At 39.7% G+C, this 25,562-nt stretch overlaps 1 protein-coding gene across 7 annotated transcripts in view; it reads left to right on the top strand.

Moving 5' to 3' along the window:
- GJA10 (gap junction protein alpha 10) overlaps nucleotides 1-25,562 on the top strand; it is a 141,960-nt gene that overhangs the window by 18,631 nt on the left and 97,767 nt on the right. For 6 of the 7 annotated variants that reach the window (XM_056566123.1, XM_056566121.1, XM_056566122.1 and 3 more), the window contains 2 exons: nucleotides 5,553-7,167; nucleotides 15,688-16,359. In XM_056566123.1, coding sequence (XP_056422098.1) covers nucleotides 5,569-7,167; nucleotides 15,688-15,726 — 1,638 coding nt within the window. In that variant the 5' untranslated portion in view covers nucleotides 5,553-5,568 and the 3' untranslated portion in view covers nucleotides 15,727-16,359. Of the gene's footprint in view, nucleotides 1-5,552; nucleotides 7,168-15,687; nucleotides 16,360-25,562 lie in introns of those variants that run through there. The other variant, XR_008891279.1, reaches the window with a different exon arrangement.

The following is a 25,562-nucleotide window of genomic DNA, read 5'->3' on the forward strand; positions in this document are numbered from 1 at the left end:
CTGAAGGTACACTTTTCCATAGAAAGAATGTGCCTCCAGCTGTTGCAAAACCATAAGTCCCAGCATGCCCATAAGTTGGATTCAAAAAAGTTGGATTCAAAATGGCCGACTTCAAAATGGCCGCCATGGTCACCACCCATCTTGAAAAGTTTCCCCCCCTCACATATACTAATGTGCCACAAACAGGAAGTTAATATCACCAACCATTCCCATTTTATTAAGGTGCATCCATATAAATGGCCCACCCTGTACAATGAGGAAGGACATAGAACTCGATCTTCTATTTGTGTAAAGCACCCACTTGCAACAAAAGTGGTTCAGTACAGAAATGCACTGCATAGTTCAAGCATTCACCGTTGATGGAGGAAATGTATAAAGGCTTGACAAGCCGTGTCACAGAATGTGGAATGAAGGTGTGGAATGAAGCTCCTGCAGAGGTGAATAATAGAACTGGCATAGTCAATCAAGGAGAGGGAGAAATCACACCTAGAGACGCCTCTACCACATACCCTAGGTGCGTGCGTTTCCCGAACTTGGTGGCCGTAGAGGACAATTTCTGAGGAAATATTCCATGCTGGCACAATACAGGCACTTGTTGGGACAAGAGGGCACAGTCCACCTGCATAGCCTCTTCGGCAGGAGGCAACGTTGGTGGATGAGGTGGCCGCTGGAACACTGGCTCCAATCGGGGAAAACAACGTGTCCGAACAGGTTCACATTCTTGGCAAAGTTCCTTCTGCCAAAAACATACACAGCCGGATGCTTCTTGTTGCATACGTTTTTCCATAGGATGTCTATGTATATGCTTTTCTATACGGTTTTCCTATACAAAACCGTATATATGGGAACTGTATAGCTAAATCCTGACGTGAATGCATCCTAACCATGATTTATTTACAATACTGTAGCTGGTGGTTGGTGATCAGATTGTCACATACTATATACATCTGGTGATGGAGTAGATAATAAGATTTTCATTAGTAATGTATAAAGAACACATATATCTGTGTACCGTGTTAGTCAGTAGATAGAAATAGTCATTATCTTTTTCACTTAGCCATTATAAGGTATCGACTACAGAGAACTCTCAATTTTTTCCTATTTGTATTGTTCTGAATTTTCAGTATGATCAGAAATCAATTCCAGACATCAATGTCTAGCTTATAAATCTGCCTAAACAAATAAAATTGCTGTTATCACACAGCTCATTCGGCCAACAGCTATTTAATCTAAATTCACCATAAACATACACATGATCAATAGGATATGTGCATGTTTATGGTGGAGCTGGGTAAAATGGCTGTTCACTAAAGTCACCATGCACATATGATAGTTGGCAGATCCTACCTATACCAGGATACAGCTGACCAGTTTAAGACATACTAAGGCCCCTTTCACATTACCATTGTCACACAGTAGTGTGACTGTTGTCGGGGCCGCCGGGGAAAGTAGCGCGGGAAAAACTACAGCTTGTGCCATCTTTTTCTCCTGCTACACTGAAAAACAGAAGTGTCCGACGGACCCCATTGACTATAATGGGGTCCATCAGGACCCTCTGATGCCAGTTGCGCCCTGTCAAAATGACAGCTGTCAAACTCAAATAAAAGGGCTTTTTTTATTGCAGGACAAGTTGAAACATTTCAATGGTGAACTTTATTTTATCATATAACGTATTACAAAGCCAGAAAAAAATTATATGTATGTATGCAAAAATTGAAAAAAAATGGAATAGGGCAATTTTGTGGGGTACAAATATTTTTGGAGTTCACAATAGTTTACAGTAAAATTTACATGCTAACTTTATTCTATCGGGCAGTACAATACCAATGATACCATACTTCTAATTTTTTTACGTTCACACAATTGACCCTGCATGATCAGGAATGTAATAATATAATAGTTTGGACAATTACGCACGTGGTGATACCAAATCCTTCTTCTTCTATTTATTTATTTTTTTACAGTATTTTATTTTCATTAGGGGGACATATATATATATATATATATATATATATTTATTTATGTATATATATATATATATATATATATATATATATATAGTTTTATATATATATATATATATATATATATATATATATATAGTTGTCAATTTAATTTAACTTTTTTTTTTTCTTTTTAAACATGTTTTTGCCCCCCGGCCCCACAATAGATGGTGTATATAGATCAATGTAATGCTATTGCATTACATTGATCTATATTCTCGACGCTAGATTGCTAAAGCCTGCCTAAGGGTTGGCTTTAATAATCGCCGAGCCGAGGAAGACAACAAGGACAAGGTAAGGCCCCAGGCTTCCCCAACAACCTGATGGCACCTCCAGACACCAGGGGTAACCAGCATTTAATGTTTAAATGCTGTGATTTTTATATTCATATAATGGACATCGGAGTGATCTCATTACTGTCTGCTGCTGATAGAAGCGGGCATCTACCGGTTATGATGAGTAACCAACTTGGGTGTTCATACCATGTTCCCTTTACCAAACCCATGACATATTTATATGTAAAGGGTCGGGAAGGGGTTAAATGGGGTTGTCCGGTGAAAAACAACTTATCCTCTATCCATAGGATAAGGGGAGAAATGTCTCAACGTGAGAGGTCCCAATGGTCAGCTCTCCAAAACGTCTGCAGCCAGGACCCTGTTTTGGAGGTTGCAGGGGGTGGAAAGGGGATATGTTGTTTTACTTATAATACGTTTTATAGTTTTAACGAAAAAGAAGCATAAAAAGCAAACTAGAATGTCTCATACATCGAGTATACAAAAAAAGAGGATCAGAGTAAGAATTGCATGTACTTCTCCATGGCATGTAAAAAGTGCAAAGCAAACAAAGAAGTAGACCATCTCGAAAGGATATGTTGTTTTACACTTCATAACCCCTTTAATGTTTTTGTGCATATGATTTTATTACAAAATTTTTCTAGTTTAAACATCTTTAAAGGGAATTTTTGTGCTCTGTATGATGCTTAGAGTTGCAGACATGGCCATAGCTGATAAGAATATAAAGTAAATATATAATCTCAAAGACAAAAAAGGCAGCCAGCACCACCATGCTACACGTCCACACATCCAAAATCAGCTCAGGATACCGGACCCAGGTGTATCATTTTGTCAATGGCGGAGTGGTGCTACATGCCTAAGAATCCACAGCATATAATATGACTTCACACAAAGAGAAGCGGAGCACTCACCATTCCAGTTGCAGGCAGACCAGATTCAGGAATCCGCAGACCACATTGGTCCAAGCAGGGAGGCGGCAGATGGATCCGGGGGGAGTTCAGACGTCGGGGTGTGATTGCTGTTAGAAAAGTTAAAAATCATGTTTTCCTTTCAACTTAAGTGTATAAGAGGCCGGGCTGAGCTGCAGCATGTATGCTTCCTCCATCCTCAACCCCTCCTTACTTTGCTTCTGGCTAGGGAGGGATGGAGGACAGAGTAGGTGTGCTTGGTGCAACTCAGTACTGCCTCTTTTACTATTGAGCTTTTATATTTTTCCAAACAACTATACATTAAGACGGAGATTTATTATTCTTTTCAAACATATGGCTTTTATATGACAATTTTTTTTAACTTTCTTTTGCTTACATGCGACCTATTTATCTAATAGTCGCACTACCTTGATAAATAAATCACACTTAAGCAAAACCCAGGAAACCCGCTTACAAAAGCATTTTTTTTAAAGCAGAACATTTTTCCTTATGTTAATAGCCGAAGTTCTTTATCTACCCTTTATTACCAGTAGTGTTGCTAGAGAGTGACGGGGAGGGGGGCGTACCGTATTGGGTGACACCCTGACTGGCCTGCCTGGCACTAAATAGCTGCACTCCAACTATGCCGCAACAACTCCACCCGCCTCAGAAATTAAAAAATATTTAAAACCTACTATGCCGCACCATGAATATCCGTACTCTGGAGGTCTTTTGTTTAATTTTGAGCCCGTTGGTGGACAGAGTCTTGCGTCGCCGCGCTGAGGCCGGAGTTTCTGTCAGGAAGGAAGACAGCGCACATAAACAATAGTCAAGCCACACACAAAAAAAAAAAACGGCTCGGTACGTTACCCACCCTAAAATGTGCATGAAGCTGTATTACTATGGATGTTTCTTTTTATTTTTTTTTAAGGAAAAATTTTTCTGCCATGGGTTATTTACGTAGTCTGTAAAAATTCTTACACAATTATTTTGTGCCTTATTCTATTTTAACACAACATAAATTTTAAAATTTAGTGGATACACCAGCATGTCCTTGTCCTAAAATTAACAAGCTGTGCAGTGCGTATTTTCAACCTTAAAATTAATAGTTATTAGTTATATAAAAAAAAAAAATCAATAATTAACATTAATGTAGTGGCTTTGTTTCATGATGCAGAACAAGAACAGTTGTTAAAGTGGGTGTTAAATTCCTGTTCTGCAGACGTATGCACTTTCTGTAAGCCAGGTTGGACCTGGAATACATATGTGACTTTTAAATGGAGATGCGACTTTTTTTCTTCATAAATAGCGACTATCGCATTTGATAAATACATGACCACTACAAAGTAAAAAAACTTACTACGTGAGCAGATTTCAGAAATGTGCTTGGAATAAGCAAAAATCGAAATATCACGTGATCGAAACATCACGCCATGCCCCCTCTATTCATGTCTATGGGAGGGGGCGTGATGGCTAATACACAGCCATAGGCATGAATTTAGACAGCACGGCGGCTCTTATTGCCAGTCATCTGGCACGGAGCAGAGTTTGCTCCATGCACCAGATGACAGGGACAGGGGTGCCGCGGCGGAGATTGCGCGCGCGGGGGGGGGGGGGGGGGGGTTCCTAGCGTCCAGGCCCATGCAATCAGACATGTTATCCCCTATCCTTTGTCGGAGTACCCCTTTTTAATTAGGCCTAGTGGACAGACTAAAAACTTCAACATGTACTGCAAAGTGATCATATAGATAGGAAATAGGGAAAATTAGAAAGTAAGTCACAAAATATGCCTAAAAATATGTTTAAAATAAAAACTTGATTTTAAGAATATATAATTTTCTGATGACACATTCCCTTTAATAACATTTAAAGATGTGCTGTACAGCAAGCCCCATGGACATAGGAACAAGAGAATAGGTCTGACCACATTTACTTCTCTGGCATGTTTTCTACGCATGCTCTGTGACCTGTGCAGAGGTCATTGTGTAGAGAAAAGGCTGAGCTCTAAGCATTACCTGTCATGGCCTGATCCTATCTTATATATAGATAGGTATCACCTCTCACTAAATACTTTCTGTCATGATAAGGAGGTGACTGCTAAAATCTTTTCTCCACAGAACAAAAAGTGGCAGCTTATTATTAGGCTTAGTGGCTGGAAAGAAAACTGCAAGATTTTAGAATTATTTTATAAAATAGACAGTAAAATAGAAAGTTAGAAAAAACATTTCCAGAAGATTTTTTGATGACACATTGCCTTTAAATCTAGACAAGTCACGTTTATGTCACAGATTGTACATATAGGATTATGTAATTTTGAAGATCTTAAATGCAACTTTTTTTTATTGCAGGCATGCTAGTGTGAAAATGGGGGACTGGAACTTGCTAGGAAGTATACTCGAAGAAGTTCACATTCATTCTACTATAGTGGGAAAAATATGGCTCACCATCCTCTTCATATTTAGGATGTTAGTACTTGGAGTGGCTGCTGAAGATGTTTGGGATGATGAACAGGAGGAGTTTATATGTAACACAGAACAACCTGGTTGTAGGAATGTATGTTATGACCAAGCATTCCCTATTTCACTTATACAATACTGGGTATTACAAATAATCTTTGTGTCTTCACCCTCTCTTGTATACATGGGACATGCACTTTACAGACTGAGAGCTCTCGAAAAAGAGAGGCAAAGGAAAAAAGCACAGCTCAGGGCAGAGCTGGAAGATTTGGAAGCCGTTATTGATGAACACAGAAGACTTGAAAAAGAGCTAAGAAAGCTAGAGGAGCAAAAGAAAGTAAACAAGGCTCCCCTTCGTGGATCTCTTTTACGCACCTATGTTCTGCATATCCTAACCAGATCTGTTGTAGAAGTTGGCTTTATGGTTGGCCAGTATTTGTTGTATGGCTTTGACCTTAACCCTTTGTATAAATGTTCACGTTTTCCGTGTCCAAACATAGTGGATTGCTTTGTATCCAGACCAACAGAGAAGACTATTTTTATGGTCTTTATGCACAGTATTGCTGCTGTATCACTGTTTCTGAACATTTTAGAAATTTTCCATTTAGGTATCAAAAAGATCAGACAAGGACTTTACGAGAAACATATTGCTGATGTGACAGAGGATGAAATAAGCATTTGTAAGTCTAAAAAGAACTCTGTTCAGCAGATTAGTATGCTAAGTAATTCTTCCCCAAACAAGATCATTCCTTTATCTTCAAGTGGCTACAAATTGATGCCTGAACAGCAAATGGACTCAGTTGGATTACCAGCTTATCTTCCACCAGCACCTGGATTTAAGGAAGTACACATGATTAGCAACCAAAATCAGTTTGGCAATGTTATGGCTACTGAGAAGCATAGGAGGAGTGTGGATCAACTTTGTACAGACCAACATGGTGGACAGCTCAATATGCATTGCAAGCAAGAGTCTCATTACGTAGAACGCCAGAGGATGGGTAATCACATTGATCAATACCATGGACAAGTTATTAGCAGGACACCCCTTCATCAGCATATAGGGGAGCGTAGAGAAGAACCCCACAGCTCTTCCTTACAGAAGAGGAATCTCTCATCTAGCAGTGAGGATTCAAACAAGAAATCTCAGCGTAACAGTTGTCTCGGGTCCAAAAGCTGCCTTAAAAGCCATCAGTCTCTAGATCAAACAAGACATAGCACAGTGCATCCTCTCAGATCATGCCTTCATTCAAGCCATATGGAGCTACCATCAGCATTGCGTAAATACAGCAGAGTCAGCAGCTGCAAGGACTTTGCCGAAGATCGAAGTGACTCTGCAGATAGTGGACACTGCAAAATAAGCTCCACCTCCAGAGGGTTTTCAGAGAGCAGGCTGGCCAGTGACCCAGATAGTTCTGATTCAAGAAATGGTTCAGGATCTGAGTCAAGAAGACGAGAGGAAAGCTCCTGCATAACACCACCTCCCCCATCTGGGCGCAGAATGTCAATGGCAAGTAGAGGCAGACTGTCAAAGGCTAACCCTCTTTACAGGCTGTTGGTCTAGTCTTTGGTCCACCATTGATCTAATCTGTACATAAATTCCCACCATTTACTTTAAATACTTGGAAATACTATAGATCACAAGAAGATAATCTGGTGGTAAGGAGCGACTGTGTGAGTTTCATTCAGGCATAATTGCTTAGTGTTCTTGAGTGTATTTAGGTCTTCCCATATCCTTTTCCCATAAATGAACAAGTAGCATTATTCAAAAACATAGAATGACCCTCTAAAAAATGCTATCTCTAAAATTTTTTATCCTGTTATAGACGATTGTCAGTGTTAATTTTGTTGTCTAATAATTTTTCTAATAGTTTTAGTCATCAACAATTTTTCAGCAACTAAAACTAGACTAAAACTAAATAAAAACAAAGTTATGAGGACAAAAACTATAACTAAACTCTACCAACATTTTTGTCAACTTACTAAAACTAGACTAAAATGTGATGTAGAGAAGATTTGGGATCCCATCAAAAACTATTTGTACTCAATGTTCAAACCTTAATACCATAAGTAATAATGGATCAATAGCTATTTACTTCAGAAGAATGCAATCCGTTTGCTTTTCTTCAAGAGCACCTTGTTTTTTTTTAACAAGTTCAGACCTCCACCGATCAGAAGAACGAGCTATGAGAAGTCTGCACTGCTGCCTGCTACATTCCCTGTGAAACAACCCCCCCTCCCCCACCTGTGTCGCGTGATGGAGACACACTCATAGATTTACATGGCGAGTTTGTCTTAATCACATGATGCGGAGCAAGGAGAGAAAGCAAACTTCTCCTGACTCGTGAACAGTCAGACCCCGCCGATCAAAACGGTTGACATGTCACTGGGAGATTTCAAAAGGTTTTCCTCATGACAGTGGCCATTTAAACATTTCTCTAAAATTTGCCATACACTTAACTAAACCTGTAAAAAAAATTTGCTAAGTCTACTGTAGATTTAATCAAATTAAATCCTTATGACTTAAAAAAAGAACTGAGATGACTAAAACTAAATGTCATTTTAGTCAAAAGACTGGCTAAAACTAAATCAAAATTTGCTGTCAAAATTAACACTGTTGTTAAACAAAATTAGAATTTTCATTTTCTTTCTACAGTCAAAATGCAGACACAGGAGGGCATAGGATAAAAGATTCCTATGCACAAAGTTATTGTAGACACATTACATGTAATAATGGACCATATTTGAGGTTAGTTGTTTTTAGATTTTTCTTCAGTACTCAAAGTACAGACAAGCTAACCAACTATATTCCTTAAACAACTTGAAACTGACAAAAGTGATAATAGGGGTACCATCATTTTCGTTCAGGCCAGTGTCATTTTTTTCTTTTTCTCAAAAGCAATGTCTGATTTCCATGAGTTAATTTCAGTAGATTTCTATTCATTATAACTTTTTTCAGTTATTTCAAGGAGCATTGTGGGGTTTTCTGTCTTTAACGGAAAGGTACCAACAATTTTGTACATGCCTGTTAATTGCTCAGGATAATCAGTGGCACGTATTGATTAGGTTGAATTTACAGCTGAACATAAACAGTGACAAAGTATTGGATAGCAACATTTATCTTCAAATAATAGTGACATTTGGCTTTTGTCAGTAAAAGATTTTCTCAAGTAACAAAATTACAAATTATTTCTCTATATTTATGTTTACAGGGCATCTAAAAGAGACATTGGCATAATAGATAAACAGTATGACCTGTATAACAGCTGTAGAAATGTGAGCAAATCAATATTTTTCATGATCTAATTTTCCCTTGGGGACAAACAATAATTGAAGTTTAGATGTCATCCCAATGTTGTCGCAAGGCTTTTTATATCATGTTACAAATACATAGAACATATTGAAATTCATTACATCTTTATTTATATGATATTTAACCCCTTAAGAACACAGGGTTTTTTCATTTTTGCACTTTCGTTTTTTCCACCACACGCTTTTAATTTAGTTTTTTGGGTCAGCAATTGTACTTTGTAATGACATCAATCATTTCAACACAAAATCTACGACAAAACCAGAAAAAATTATTTGTGGAGCAAAATTGAAAAAAATAAAAAGCCATTTTGTAATTTTTGGGGGCTACCAATTCTACGTAGTGCACTTTTCGGTAAAAATTACCTACAGACCTATATGAGGGCTTGTTTTTTGTGTCACCAATTGTACTTTGTAATGACATCAATCATTTCACCACAAAATCTACAGCGAAACAAAAAATAATTTACTTTTATTTTTGTTAACTATTTTTCTTTACTTTTTTAAACTATTTAGTCCACATTGGGGACTATTACATGCAATCATTAGATTGCATCCATGTTCAATTCTATGCCATAACATTGATCAGTATTATCAGTACTCCATTTCTCCAGCCTGCTGAGGCTGACTAGAGCCTTGGAGAATCGATTGGACAATGAGGAGGAAAGTAAGGGCCCTCCCGCTGACCTCTCAGCTGATCAGGACATCGCACTTTCTGCGCGATGATCCCGATCAGCTCCGCTGAGCTGCTGGGAGTGTATTTTTGGCATTTTAGATACCACGATTAACTTTGATTGTGGCATCTAAATGGTTAATGCCGAGTATCAGTCCGATCACTGGTGCTTGGTATTAGCCACGGGTCCTGGCTGCTGACAGCAGCCAGGACCGAAAGGATATAAAACGAGCTCAGCTCCTGAGTTCTCTTCATAGACCTGCCACACAGCCACGCTGTATATATATGATATATGGCGCTCGTCATGGAGGGGTTAAATTAAAGAGAAGTTTGGAATTTATTTGTTTTACCTTTAGAGTTACGGACGTTATGTATATTATTATAACAGGCCTTTTTTCTACATTGTAGGAGATGCAGCCCTTTTAGTTGCAACTTTGAAGTAGCATCTATAAAATTAATGCAGAATTTTTACTTTGTTACTGATTTGACATGCTGATAAAGTGACAGCCGACCATCTGAGAAGATATTGCAAAACAGTGACAAACTATATGGCTACTCTTCCTGCTCTTACTGCAGTAGCTTAAAGTGTACCTTTCAATAGCAAAAACTTTTTATATAAATGTAGATAATACCATTATATGTATATTTGTAATATACATAGGTATATTTTTCGTGAAAAATGCTGCCCCTGCAGTTGTTGCCTGTGTGTCTCTGTGCCGAAACAAAATACAGGAAGTGAGGACAGGACAAGCAGGGCTTTGTGCAAGCTTCTGGCTTGTGAGCCTGGGCTGTGCCACAGCACTTAAGTGCACAGAGCCCTGCTTGTCCACCCACACTTTCTGTATTTTGTCTCTACAGAGACGTAATAGATGCAGGGACAAAAATATACACATTTTTCAACCAATGTATATTACAAATATACAAATAATGTTATTATCTACATTATATAAAGAATATGCTAATGACAGCAACACTTTAGCAGAGACATTTTAATATTTCTGTAAGTTAGACAAACATAGTTATAAAACTTGTAAAACTTGTGGTAAATGCTTTGATATTTAATTTTCTGATATACAACTCTGGAAAGAAATTAGGAGACCACTGCAAAGGTATCAGTTTCTCTGTACTGTATTTACTATTCATAGCTATTTTAATAGAATAAATATTTTTTTTCTATGAACTTGCCAAAAACAATACTCTCAAATTCCAATTAAAAATTGTAGATTTACAGTGGTCCCTCAACATATGATATTAATTGGTTCCAGGAGAACCATCATATGTTGAAACCATCATATGTCGAGTACATATGTCTATGTAAAAATGGTAATTGGTTCTGGGGCCTCGGAACCATTGTATGTTGAATACATATCTCTATGGGAAACTGCCAATTGGTTCTGGGATGACCATTGTATGTGGAGTGTATGGGGAGTGTTTAACAAACCAGGGTGCCTCCAGCTGTTGCACAACTACAACTCCCAGCATGTATGTACAGCCATTGACTGTATGGGCATGCTGGGAGTTATAGTTTTGCAACAGCTGGAGGCACACTGATAGGGAAACATTGATGTATGGGGTGTATAGTGTGTATATGTATTGTATGTGATGTGTGACATCGCATACAGTACTTTACAGTTCTTTGAATACCTTCAGGGGGGACAGAATGTCCTTCATTATGATCCTGCCGACTACAGCTCTATAGGAAAGGAAGGGGAGGGCAGCCAGCAGCTCATTGAATGCCTGCAGCAAGATGCTGCAGGCTATTGGCTATGGCTGAACTGGGGGGGGGGGGGGGGCAGGGCTTACATGGAGTTAGCAGGACAGCATGTGAGTAACAGGAGGCAGAACGGGGCACACGGGGCACATTAAACAACTATCTGTCAGTTGCTGAAGTTGTCAGCGCTTTAAGATAGCTGTTTGTACGATGGCCCCGACATACGATGGGCTCTGAAAGGCCATCGTATGTTGAAATGATCATATGTCGGGCACATCGTAAGTCGGGGGGGTCACTGTATTTGTAGAAAATAACAACTTGTCAAAATAGATACATTGGGGGAGATTTATCAAAACCTGTGCAAAGGAAAAGTTGCCCAGTTGCCCATAGCAACCAATCAGATCGCTTCTTTCATTTTTAACAAGGCCTCTGCAAAATGAAAGAAGAGATCTGATTGGTTGCTATGGGCAACTGGGCAACTTTTCCTCTGGACAGGTTTTGATAAATCTCCCCCATTGTTTCCAGACCTCAAATAATACAAAGAAAAATACTAATGTTTTTACTTAGGAAGAGTTCAGAAAACAATATTTGGTTGAATAACTGTGATTTTTAATAACTGCTTTCATGCGTCTTGGCATGCTCTTCACTAGTCTGTCACATTGCTGTTTGGTGACTTTATGCCACTCCTGGCTCAAAAATTCAAGTAGCTCAGCTTTGTTAGTATAGATTGTGACAATCCATCTTCCTCTTGACTAAATTCCAAAGGGGTCAAATGTGGAGATTGGGCTGGCCATGACAAGGTCTTGATCTGGTGGCCCTCCATTCACACCTTGATTGACCTAGCTTTGTGGCATGGAACAATGCCATTCTGGAAAACCCAATTCTCAGAGTTGGGAAACATTGTCAAAGCAGAAGAAGGCAGATGTTCTTCCATAATTTGCTTTACTTCGTGCATCCTTTACCCCAGCTGCTGATTGCCATTATTTATGTAGGTCACTTGATGTAATTTTAAGGTTGTTGAGTGACATTCAAATTAGCTGACGGTCACCTCGGTCGATGAACTGTAGTTTTTACCCTCTGCCAGTCTGTAGCTTTGTTGTCCCATCTGTTGCTCAACCATGTTCTTATGAACTACCGTCTTTGACATTTTCAGGATGGAAGCAACCTGATGCTCACTGTTTACCTCTGACAGTAAAGCCAGAATTGATCTCTTCTTTTCCTAACTTAAAGATTTTATTTTTGCACTTTTTTTTGCCATTTTGCTAGTGCAAATGTATAGTGATGAGCACAGCAGTGTTTTTTTTACACTTTTCCTAGTTAAATTAGATTGATTGAGTCCAGGTAAGTACTTCATTAAAGAGTACCTGCCATCAATCCATATTTTCTTAACTAACTCAGATTATATTCCCTGTCTACTTCTAACACCCCTCCTGCTCTTAATATTTTTTTTATGAGCTTTAAAAAGCTCTGTATCATATCTTTCCCTTTGCTCACGTTGTGTGAGCTCCTGGCAGGAGAAAGTGGGCGTTCCCCAACAGGTGTAACATCACTGAAGCCTGCGAGAGCTGTGCCTCGCCTCGCCCTTCATGCACTTCTTGAGTTTGGTCTCCTACCAGGCTGGGAGGAGACCAAACTAACTGTTTGACTTGTGGCAGGGAACAGAACAGAGCCACCTAGTGGACTTTTTTTTCAATAACATTAAAAATATATTTATGTTTTATAATTACATAAGGAACAATATATTAAGTTTAGTTTGGTGACAGGTACTCTAAGTAAAATGAGGTGTGCTTGGGTTGGAATTTAGGAGGTGTTGATTTAAGAAAAATAAGGAGTAGTCTCTTAATTTTTTCCAGAGTTGTATTTACATGTTTTGACTTTAAAGGAGTAGTCTAGTCTTAAAAAATGTGTACTCTTAAAAAAATTGTATCCCTTATCCCTGTTTCGGCTCTCCCATAGAGATGCATAGAGAGCATGTGCCAACCCCCAGTCCATGCACCACGAGAGCTGGAGCGACTTGCAGACTAATAGGGGAAACATTTTCCCAAACTGGACTACTCCTTAAAATCCTCTATAATGCACATCTGTCCTTGTTCAGAGCTCCATATTATACATGTACTTGTTAGTGAAAAATAACATAAGAATATACTGTAGAACCAAAACAGCAGACTGATATTTATGAGAGCACTACTGCCATCTGCTTCCTGTTCATATAAAACAAATAATAATTGCCTAGTACAAAATGCCTGTAATGAAGGACATCTAAAATGAAAAATAACATTGAGAAATGTTCATAAATATGCCCATAAATGCATACAGAGCTGGGTTATAGGCAGCTGGGGCATTCACCACCAAATAGGACTTATAGGCTTCCTCCAAATGCCACTAGAACTACTTTCTTAACCCCTTTCTGTTCAGTGCAGTACTTTGCAGCAACATGGTATACATGGTATATTTCCAAGACATGACAGAGCGGGAAGTAGAGCACCGGTGAGTGAGAAAAGGTAATACGGTTTCTGCTTTTCAGACAAGCCGTTTAATGGCCCTGATAGCAAATCCATTTTACTAATTATGAACATATATTTGGAATCTCACGATAGCTGTAATTTTATATACAGTGGGGATCAAAAATTTGGGCACCCCAGGTAAAAATTTGTATTAATGTGCATAAAGAAGCCAAGGAAAGATGGAAAAATCTCCAAAAGGCATCAAATTACAGAATAGACATTCTTATAATATGTCAATAAAAGTTAGATTTTATTGCCATCATTTACACTTTCAAAATAACAGAAAACAAAAAAATTGTGTCTGCAAAAGTTTGGGCACCCTGCAGAATTTATAGCATGCACTGCCCCCTTTGCAAAGCTGAGACCTGCCAGTGTCATGGATTGTTCTCAATCATCATCTGGGAAGACCAGGTGATGTCAATCTCAAAGGTTTTAAATGCCCAGACTCATCTGACCTTGCCCCAACAATCAGCACCATGGGTTCTTCTAAGCAGTTGTCTAGAAATCTGAAACTGAAAATAGTTGACGTTCACAAAGCTGGAGAAGGCTATAAGAAGATAGCAAAACGTTTTCAGATGTCGATATCCTCTGTTCGGAATGTAATTAAGAAATTGCAGTCATCAGGAACAGTGGAAGTTAAAGCAAGATCTGGAAGACCAACAAAATATCAGCCAGAACAGCTCGCAGGATTGTGAGAAAAACAATTCAAGACCCACGTTTGACTGCGCAATCCCTCCAGAAAGATCTGGCAGACACTGAAGTTGTGGTACACTATTCCACTGTAAAGTGATACTTGTACAAATATAGTCTTCATGGAAGAGTCATCAGAAGAAAACCTCTCCTATGTCCTCACCACAAAAATCTGCGTTTGAACTTTGCAAATGAACATATAGACAAGCCTGATACATTTTGGAAACAAGTTCTGTGGACCGATGTGGTTAAAATTTTACTTTTTGGCCGGAATGAGCAAAGGTACGTTTGGAGAAGAAGGGGAACAGAATTTAATGAAAAGAACCTCTGTCCAACTGTTAAGCATGGGGGTTGGATCAATCATGCTTTGGGGTTGTATTGCACCAGGTGTCAGGGAACATCTCATGAGTAGAAGGAAAAATGGATTCAATAAAATTTCAGCAAATTTTGGATGCTAACTTGATGCCATCTGTGAAAAAGCTGAAGTTAAAGAGAGGATGGCTTCTACAAATGGATAATGATCAAGAGGCGTAAACTGAAGGTTTTGCCATGACCTTCACAATCTCCTGACCTCAACATAATTGATAATCTATGGATAGACCTTAAAAGAGCAATGCGTGACAGACAGCCCAGAAATCTCAAAGAACTGGAAGACTTTTGTAAGGAAGAATGGGGAAAGATACCCGAAACAAGAATTGAAAGACTCTTGGCTGGCTACAAAAAGCTTTTACAAGCTGTAAAGGGGGCAGTACAAGATATTAACTCTGGAGGGTGCCCAAACTTTTGCAGATGCCATTTTTTGTTTTCTGTTATTTTGAAAGTGTAAATGATGGAAATAAAATCTAACTTTTGTTGACATATAAGAATGTCTAATCTGTAATTTTATGCCTTTTTGAGATTTTTCCATCTTTCCTTGGCTTCTTTATGCTTATTAATACAAATTTTTACCTGGGTGCCCAAACTTTTGATCCCTACTGTACATGGATACAATCTATTTTTAAGTTTTCATGTTTTATGTCATCTGATTGTACTGTACAAGAAGGGCACATTTCAAACAATGGAGGATACTGTTCTTTTTTGCTTTTGTGTATTTATGTGTGTGTGAGTACATATCAAATCATATATTTTTATCTATTTTTTCAGAGCATGCTTCTGGAGCTCTCCTCAATAATGAAAAAATAGTGCCTAATATGGAGGATACTGACTTTGCAAACCAACCACCAGCAGAAATCAGTGGGCCATCTTCTATGGTAGCAGGTGAACTTCTTAAGTAGCCTAGCTGCAGAGATTGGGCTCCATCATTGTTTAAGCCAAAAAATAACAGCATTTTGCATGTGTAAAGCATCAGCAGTAAGCAATACCCTACATATGTAAAAATGAGGACTTCTCTATGCTAGGAACTCTATTACGCTAATATGCCATGAACAAGACCACTAGTGGTCAGAACAATAGTATATCCAAAAAGAATGAGGAAATTATATCGCTTTTGGTTAGCATCAATAACAGGTAAATAAACTTAGTAACAATCTGCATGGAACTTTTTGTACTTATTTTACCACAAACACAGTAAAATTGTGTTCACGTACATTTTTTTCTTTCCTGGTTATGGGATGTAACTAAACACTGTACAAAAGAGATAATGCATGACTGTGGGGTTTACAATCTGTCAATCCCATGTGGCATAACATAGTATGACTAAATTACAGTGGGTACTTTGTTGACCAATGCTTTTTGTTTTTATTTTTTTTATTGATGTACAGTGTAAAAATAACAATTATTTAACAGATTAACACATTATTAATTTTAACAAAATATATAAAGAGATGCAATTTAGATTAAAATATTGGACCATCATAGTAAGATACAATTATGCATAACACTGTTAAAGGGAATCTGTCAGCTCTATATGCTGCTTAGGTCCAATGGTCTTTCTCTGATGCAGTTGAGAAAGGCCATTGTGTCGGAACCTGTGCTACGTGATTTGTTTGCTGTGATGTGTTTCAAAGTTTTCTTGAAGATTTCTCAGTGGAGGGATTTATTCATCTTCCTATTTGCTGCTAAGAACTGCATAGACTGTTGTATAACTGTTAGGATATAAAAGCAGACTGTATTTTTCCTGGAGCTGATGGTGGTTGTCAAACTTACAAAATTGTCTATTTATTTCTTAGCCAAATGTCAGAGGAAGAGCCAAGCTGCTCAAATGCCATAGCCTGACACACATCCTTGTTTGACTGACATACAGAGCCCTGTATGTAAGAGTAAAGAAGGTGTTGGGACGTGTTGGCAGGGCCGCCATCAGGGATTTTAGGGCCCCATATAGTGGAAGTTTCTGCACCCCTTTTCCACCAAAAGCTATAGGAAGCTATTAAAAGGACCTGGCACTTAACCCCTTGCATGATTATACATTTTTGCACTTTTTTCCTCCTTGTCTTCTAAGAGTGATACTGCTTTCAATTTTCCTTTGGCCCACAGTGGAACAATTTTTTCTTATTACCTAAGAATACATTTTGTTGTAAGGAATGCAGGAGGCAGATGGCAAAACTGTCAGCATAGGGTCCGTTTGTATATTTTATTTGGTCCTGCCCTAATGTGGGTTAGAGAGGAGGGGTTGGCACTTCAGAAGCTCAGATCTGCCTCCTTGAATGTACAATACCAAGTTTGACAGCCACTATCAGTTAAGGAAAAGCACAATTAGCTTTTATACACTAACCAATATCCAACAGTATGACAGATTCCCTTTGACTAAAACTTTAAAACAAAGAAACAGTATTAGGCAAAGTGTAATATGTTTTGCCTTAAATTCTAAAATGAATACTGTAACACCTATGTCAGAGGTTCTGTCACTGATTGTGCTGTTTTTAACAGAACAATAAACATAGTCCAATACTGTCTTTATATGCATATTTATAAAAATGGAAAATAAAAAATCTCTGAGAATGTTATTTGTAAAAATAAATGTAAAGTAACCAGTGTTTGTGTAAAGTAACCAGTCAGTTTGTGGATTTTCAAATGTCTTTGCATTCATTTTTGTTCTCATTATTCCATGTCCAACTGGAGTTGAGCATGGTTGTCTTGAGCAGCAAGCAGTTGTAATACATGGCCGCTGCCCTGTTCTAATAGTGGAGGTCATAAAAATCTTTGATCACCTTTTAACCCTTTAATTGCTGTGACCAATGCTGATCACAGCTTTTACAGGAAGAGACTTAGGAGAGATATTTAACTAGTCCCACTGCTTCAGTCATAGTGGCACCCTTCGGTGTGATTGACAGCCCGTGTCATGGCTCTGTTCCCTAAGCAGATGGAGCAGATCGGTGACGTGGGCTGTCGATCATGCTGAGGGGGCGTGATTACAGCCGGAGCAGTGGGACTAGGAAAGTATGGCTCCTCACCCAGGGGACTACTTACAGGACGGCAGGGGGAGAATTTCAAACTTTATATCCTCACCATACCTGTGGGCAGGCATTATGTACGGTAAAGTCTGATGCTTGGTTCCCTTTAAGGGCAAGGTCAATTTTCATTTTTGCACTTTTGTTTTTTCCTCCTCGCCTTTCAATAGCCATAACTTTTATTTTTATCTACACACTCATATGAAGGCTTGTTTTTTGGGGGACCAAATGTACTTTGTAATGACTTTGTAATGACTGTAATTTTTCCAAAAACATATGCTCCGAAACAAAAATAATAAAAAATAAATAAAATGCAATTTTGTAAATTTGGGGGGACTTTTCCTTTTTACGCTGTTCACCATAATTGACTCTTTTAGGTCTGCGCAATTACAACAATACCAAATTTGGTTAGTTTCTGTCATGTTTTACTAATGTCAAAAATTATTTTTCGAATTTTTTTGAGTGCCATTTTCTGATCCTTATAAATGTATTATTTTTTATTTTTTGTATACTGGGCTGTATGAGTGCTCTTTTTTTTGCACCATAATCTGTTGTTCTTATCAGTACCATTGTGGTATTGATCAAACTTTTTGATCACATCAAATCCCATAAAAAATTGTGTCAAAAGAGATAAAACAAAAACCCAATTCTGGGGTTTGGTATTTTATCACTTTGTGCCATATATTTTAATAGCTCGGACAATCACGCACATGGCGATACCAAATATGTTTATTGTTATTATGTTTACATGATTGTTTTTATGTAAAATGGGGAAAATGGGGGTGATTTAAACTTTTAATATATAAGCGGTTAATGTATGTTTTTTAAAACCTTTATTAAACTTTTTTCTTTATATTTCATTGGTCCCCTTATGGGAATCGTAGGATTGCATTGATCATTGTGTTCTGCAACTCTGTAAGCTTTGACAACATGGATCTAAAAGGTTTATAGCCATCCACAGTGATCGCCTCTTGCTGGCTTTTAGTGATGGCCCCCAGCTACTGAAATCAGCTGGGGGGGAGGTCGCTGGTTATGGTTCAGACTCGAATCAGGAGCCTGCTCTTTACACTCCTAGAGGCACCATGACAGATAAGATCAGTCATGGGTCGCGAAGGGGTTAAAAGATCCTGGGCTGTCTTACGTTATTTCCTGTTGGTAGAGCAGTGCTTCTCAAACTGTGAGACTGGCCTCACTAGTGAGGTGCCCACTAGAGGCACAGCTGGTCAGACAGTTTTGACAGAAATGTATATATTGGAAGAAAATGACCTATTGAATTCTAAAAGAAAGTGTTTTGGCATGCTCTTTGACCTGTCAAGAGATCAATGTGCAACTTTGTGAGGTGAGCTATACAATGTTGTCTGTGTTTTCTGCCTCCAAGCTTAATACAGTGGTGTTTACCCTTCATTATAATCCTACTTGTGATGACAATTGAGAGACTATTGAGAAGTGATCTTTACAGCACTGCTTCTCCAATTGTAAGCCCTCTTTTTTGCTGAGTGGGACGGCAGTTGTGGCAGAATTGATCGTATAATACACATGCCTTTATCAGTCTGCAGCAGTCTCTGGTTTTTTACCATGCCACAGGTTCTGACCATCTTTTTTCATTTCCAGCCATATATATCTTCAGTTTTTGTGTGAATTTAATAGTAAATAGTTTGCATTTTTTTTTTTTTTTTTTTTAGCTCACTGCTCCTCTAATTCTGGTGCAGACAGAATTTGTGAAACACAACCTACAAAAACAGGTTGGGCTCACAATAGAAAATCAGGACCATTGTGTGTTTATTTAAATGTAATACTAAGGGGGTGTGGCTTGCCGATGGGAGAGTAGGACACTTTTTTATCCCTGTCCCTGCACTCTCCTCTCCACCGATTCTGTTGACCTTCTACTCACTCGCCGCCAGGGTGAGAAGCACTAAACCATCTAAGGACCCTGCTGAGCCTCCTGACCCAGGCCCCATCTGGCATTTCTTCAGCGGTCAATCTTCCTTTAAGCATGGTGCCCCCTGCTCCAGGAGTATCTAAAGGCTCTCCCTGCTAGTAAAGACCTTGATAAGTGTGTCTCTAGTACAGTAGTCTAAGGGGGGCATGGCCGCCGTCAGGGGGATACAGGCAGTACCCATGTAAGGGGCCCGGGCACCCAGGGGGCCCATGGCCCGTGACCATCATTGATCACTGTCACCGCCCGCTGGCAGGATGTTTGAATAACCTGAACATCCCTGTGTCCCAAAATATCCTTTTGGGACACAGGGATGTCCGGGTTACTCTTCCACGAGCCGCGGTAACTTTAAATTCGCAAAGCCTGCCGGGAGGCAGCGTGCGCTGTCAAGTCACTAACAATTCGTGCGCCCAGTCTGGAGTAGCGGCGCGGAACAGAAGCAGGAGGACATGCGGGCCAGCAAGTTTCCAGCACCTGGGCAGCTTCGGAGCTCTGATAAATGCTTCTACAGCCCAGGGCCTGATGCTATGGCCCATAGGCCATAGCAGCAGATCCTGACCCGGACCAAAGTAGCAGTGATCAGAGGCCTGGAGCAATGCAGTACACAGACATAGTACCTCCTGTCATATACTGTATATGGCTGGAGGCAGTGTGTCTGTGAAGAGCCTACAGCTATATACAGGGGCATGGGAGTCTACAAATATATATGGAGGCATGGGGAGGGGGATTCTAGAAATGTTTATGGGGCATGGGGGGATTCTAGAAATATTTATGGGGGCATAGAGGGGCAAGTCTAGAAATGTATATGGGAGCACAGAGTGGGAAGTCTAGAAATGGTATATGGGGGCACAGAGGGGGTCTACAAATATATATGGGGCATGGGGGGATTCTAGAAATGTTTTTTGGGGGGCACAGAGGGGGAGTTTAGAAATGTATATGGGGCATAGAGAGGGGTCTAGAAATGTTTATGAAGGCACAAAGGGGGAAGTCAAGAAATATATATGGGCACAGGGGATATGGGCACAGGGGGTCTACAAATATGTATGGGGGCACAAGGGGTCTACAAATATGGGGGCACAGGGGGTCCACAAATCTATAAGGGAGGATAGAGGAGATTTATAAATCTGTATGGGGGCACAGAGGGGGGTTTATAAATCTGTATGGGGAACAAAGGGGGTCTAGAAATCTATATGGGGGCACAGAGGGGGGTTTACAAATATATATGGGGGTACAGAGGGACCTATAAATATATGAGGACACAAAGCAGGCACTATTGTTGTGTTGGGCCATACACACGGGGAGTTTGTAAAGTGGTGTGCATTGTGCTGCAGAAAGGGGCCTAAAATGTTTGTCTGGCTGCTCTGAGTCACAGCAAAGAGAAGTCTTCTCAATGGCCCAGGTCAGAGAGGGAAAAAAAGACATAATGAACAACTTCGATCAGAGAAGACGTCGCCTGTAAGTCCCTTATGTAACTGTAATCACTTATACTGTCTGCAGAGCGCTTGCTGGTATCAAACTGTGTGAGAGAAAAATAGAGTGATTTTCCCCTAGCAACCAATCACAGCTCAGATAACGAGCTCTTGTAAAATGAAATATGATTGGTTGTTGTGGGAAAATCTCTCTCTTTTTTTCTCTCACACAGTTTTATAAATCTGGGCCAGTATGTGGGAATATTGGCCAACTTTAGGGCGGTTTCACTATAACTAGAATAGGGTATATTAGATTATATCATTAGTAAAAAAAATAAAATTGGGGTAGGCTCTGGGGGTAGGCTTGGTAGCAGGCCACAGGGGGCCCAGCCCTTGAGCTGTGTAAGGGGACTCGAAATTTCTGATGGCAGCCCTGAAGGGGGGAACTGCACCATCTTGGCAAACAAGATGGCAATCATGATAGCCTGGACTAGCACCATCAGATCCTACAGCATCACTCTGACCAAATAAATGAATTGCTCCCTATGCAGTAGGACATTGATAACCGCTATCTCCGCAATAATATTAGGCTGCAGGGTTTCTCTTAAAGTGTGTCACCCCCTGCCCCTGACCTAAATGGTACTGCTCAAGTGTCTTTGTCACTCTGCTAGGAGTTGAGTACTCTCTGTCTCTTGAATTTGATAGAATTAATCACTGCCTGGGTTTCAAACCGTCTGATAATGCCCCACCACATGATGTTATATGTCACTTGCACTTCTTTCAGGAGAAAGATAGCATAATGGTGGCTGTCCATGCTGACAGTCTTGGGGATTAGGACAGATTGTCTGTTTCTCCGAGGCTTGATTTGGTGCAGTGCACTCTCCAGCTGTATAGCGCACTGAAGCGTCTCCTGCAAGCACTGAGAGAAAAAGAGATCCTCCTACAGGTTGGGGTTTCCCTGTAAGTTAATCAGCCATTATACTGTAAATGCAAAATGACAATCTTCTAGGAACTAGTTGATCTATCCAAATTTTTGGCCACTATTGAATTTTTGATGGTGTCTATGACTGATTTGCCTTCTCTAGTCTCATGGCTCTGACATGATCATGGAAATAGGGTATATTGGTTGTGTGTTTTTAGCTTTTCTATGGGCTTTCATTTTCCCACATAGGGATGATTTTCAGCGGACTAGCTTGCATTTACAGTGGGAGAAAAATGTATTTAGTCAGCCACCAATTGTGCAAGTTTTCCCACTTAAAAAGATGAGAGAAGCCTGTAATTTTCATCATAGGTATACCTCAACTATGAGAGACATAATGAGAAAAAAAATCCATAAATTCAAATTTTCTGATTTTAAGAATTTATGTGCAAATTATGGTGGAAAATAAGTATTTGGTCAAAAACAAAAGTTCATCTCAATACTTTGTTATATACCCTTTGTAGGCAATGAAAGAGGTCAAACATTTTCTGTACGTCTTCACAAGGTTTTTTACACACTGTTGCTGGTATTTTGGCCTATTCCTCCATGCAGATCTCCTCTAGAGCAATGATGTTTTGGGGCTTTCGCTGGGCAACACAGACTTTTAACCCCCTCCAAAGCTTTTCTATGGGGTTGAGATCTGGAGAATGGCTAGGCCACTCCAGGACCTTGAAATGCTTCTCATGAAGCCAATCCTTTGTTGCCCAGGTTTGGGATCATTGTCATGCTGATAGACCCAGCCACGTTTCATCTTCAATGCCCTTGCTGATGGAAGGAGGTTTTCACTCAAAAGCTCACAATACATGGCCCCATTCATTCTTTCCTTTACACGGCTCAATCATCCTGGTCCCTTTGCTGAAAAACAGCCCCAAAGCATCATGCTTCACAGTAGGTATGGTGTCCTTTGGATGTAACTCAGCATTCTTTCTTCTCCAAACAAGATGAGTTGAGTTTTTACCAAAAAGTTCTACTTTGGTTTGATCTTACCATATGGCATTCTCCCAATCCTCTTCTGGATCATCCAAATGCTCTCTAGCATACTTCAGACAGGCCCGGACATGTAATGGCTTAGGCAGGGGGACACGTCTGGCACTGCATGATTTGAGTCCCTGGCGGCGTAGTGTGTTAATGATGGTAGCCTTTGTTACTTTGGTCCCAGCTCTCTGCAGGTCATTCACCAGGTCCCATCGTGTGGTTCTGGGATTTCTGATCACTGTTCTTAAGATCATTTTGACACCATGGGGTGAGATCTTGCATGGAGCCCCAGATCGAGGGAGATTATCAGTGGTCTTGTATGTCTTCCATTTTCTAATAACTGCTCCCACAGTTGATTACTTCACACCAAGCTGCTTGCCTATTGCAGATTCAGACTTACCAGCCTGGTGCAGCTCTACAATTTTGTTTCTGGTGTCCTTCGACAGCTCTTTGGTCTTGGCCATAGTGGAGTTTGTAGTGTGACTGTTTTAGGTTGTGGACAGGTGTCTTTTATACTGATAACAAGTTCAAACAGGTGCCATTAATACAGGTAGTGAGTGGAGGACAGAGGAGACTCTTGAAGAAGAAGTTACAGGTCTGTGAGAGACAGAAATCTTGCTTGTTTGGAGGTGACTAAATGCTTATTTTCCACCATAATTTGTAAATAAATTCTTTAAAAATCAGACATTGTGATTTTATGGATGTTTTTTTTCTCATTATGTCTCACATAGTTGAGGTATACCTATGATGAAAATTCCAGGCCTCTCATCTTTTTAAGTCAGAGAATTTGCACAATTGGTGGCTGACTAAATATTTTTTCCCCACTGTAGGGCCTTCATGCCTAGTGTCCTTGGGCAGATTTATTTCTGTTTTGTATCTTTTTTCCCTGTATTTCTGTTTTTCTTCTTCCCCTTCCCTTTTCCCTTCCATCCTACTGTTCCCTTCCTTCTTTCCCGTACCCCTCTTCCTTACCCTTTTATTATATGGATGCCTTATCAATATGCACCTTTTATGTGATGGGGTTGGAAGTCCCCCCCGAAAAGGATGCACAATTTCCCACTATTTGCATACCAAAAAGGTTATGGTGGAAAGTGCATCAGGAGTTGCCCTTTCATTCCTCGTCCCACCCTCTCATAAAAGACAGCCATTATCCAGTATATTATCATTCCACTAATGATGTTGTAAAATCTAAGGGTGTTTCCATAGCCTTTCATCAGTTCTTCCCTCTTGGCTGTTTCCTTTTCCTCCAGTTTTCCTATGTGTCTTGTATGTTTATTCTGTTTATTTTCCTAACTAGGCTCAAGTTACCTTTGCTACAAAGGTCCTTTGCTTATTGTATGCCTTTGCTGAGTCCTCGTAGATCATATTGGGTGGCTCTTTCAATTGGATATGGGATCCTTCTCTAGACTTGTCGGTTGGTAAGTCCGCTTTATCCTTTGCAGCACCGCATAGACTCTGTAGGGAACTCCACTCCAGATGCTTGATTGAGGTGTTTCATCTCGATGTCATGGCTCTTCCCCGCCCACCTCTCCTATAGACTTGTAGACATGATCATTGTTAGTCATCCCCTTGTTTCCTTCTCCCCCAATATTCTATTGGCTTCATAGTTTGGTTTGATTACATCCTCTCTTAGTTTCAATTTGCAACTGGTCTCCCTCAACCCTTTTCATGGAGAATGAACAATAATCTGTTGAAAGATAAGCTTTGCCTTGCTGAGGTGTGAAAGACGATCTCTGAATTCATTACTAACTACACCAGCAATTGTACGGCTGCGTCCTTTGTAGGAGCAATTAAATGTATAGTCAGTGGGTATTTAAAGCTTATGGGTCTCGTCTGATGAAAGCCAATTTGAATGTAAAGAAAATATTTTCGATAATAGCCTCCTTGGAGACTTTAAACAAACATCCTTCTTCCTTGGCTGTGCAGGCTTAGATTTCGATGGTACGACAGAAACTATAGAATTGCTAAGATCAGAAATTGTTTTGCCTTCGGCAAAAGACGCATGGGGTTATTATGCAGGGGTTAATATGTAGATAAAAGTGGTACTTGGCTTGCATCCTAGGTTGGGGTCTTCCTATAATAAATAATTCCCCTACACACAGACGGTTGCATTTTTCTCAGAGCATTGTGGTGGAATTCTATTCATACTATGAGTCGCTCTAATACATACAGAGACAATACAGTGTGTTTAAAAAAGAATGACCAAATTTAAACACTTAATATTTAAAAGACCTTAAACATTCAACAAAAGGTGTGTAGATGCAATGGGCGTGGCCTAAAGTTTTAGATAATTGCCACTGGATGTCAATCCGAGCATTGACCATGAGTGGACA

This window comes from Hyla sarda, chromosome 3, assembly GCF_029499605.1.
Source record: "Hyla sarda isolate aHylSar1 chromosome 3, aHylSar1.hap1, whole genome shotgun sequence".
NCBI classification, from domain to species: domain Eukaryota; kingdom Metazoa; phylum Chordata; class Amphibia; order Anura; family Hylidae; genus Hyla; species Hyla sarda.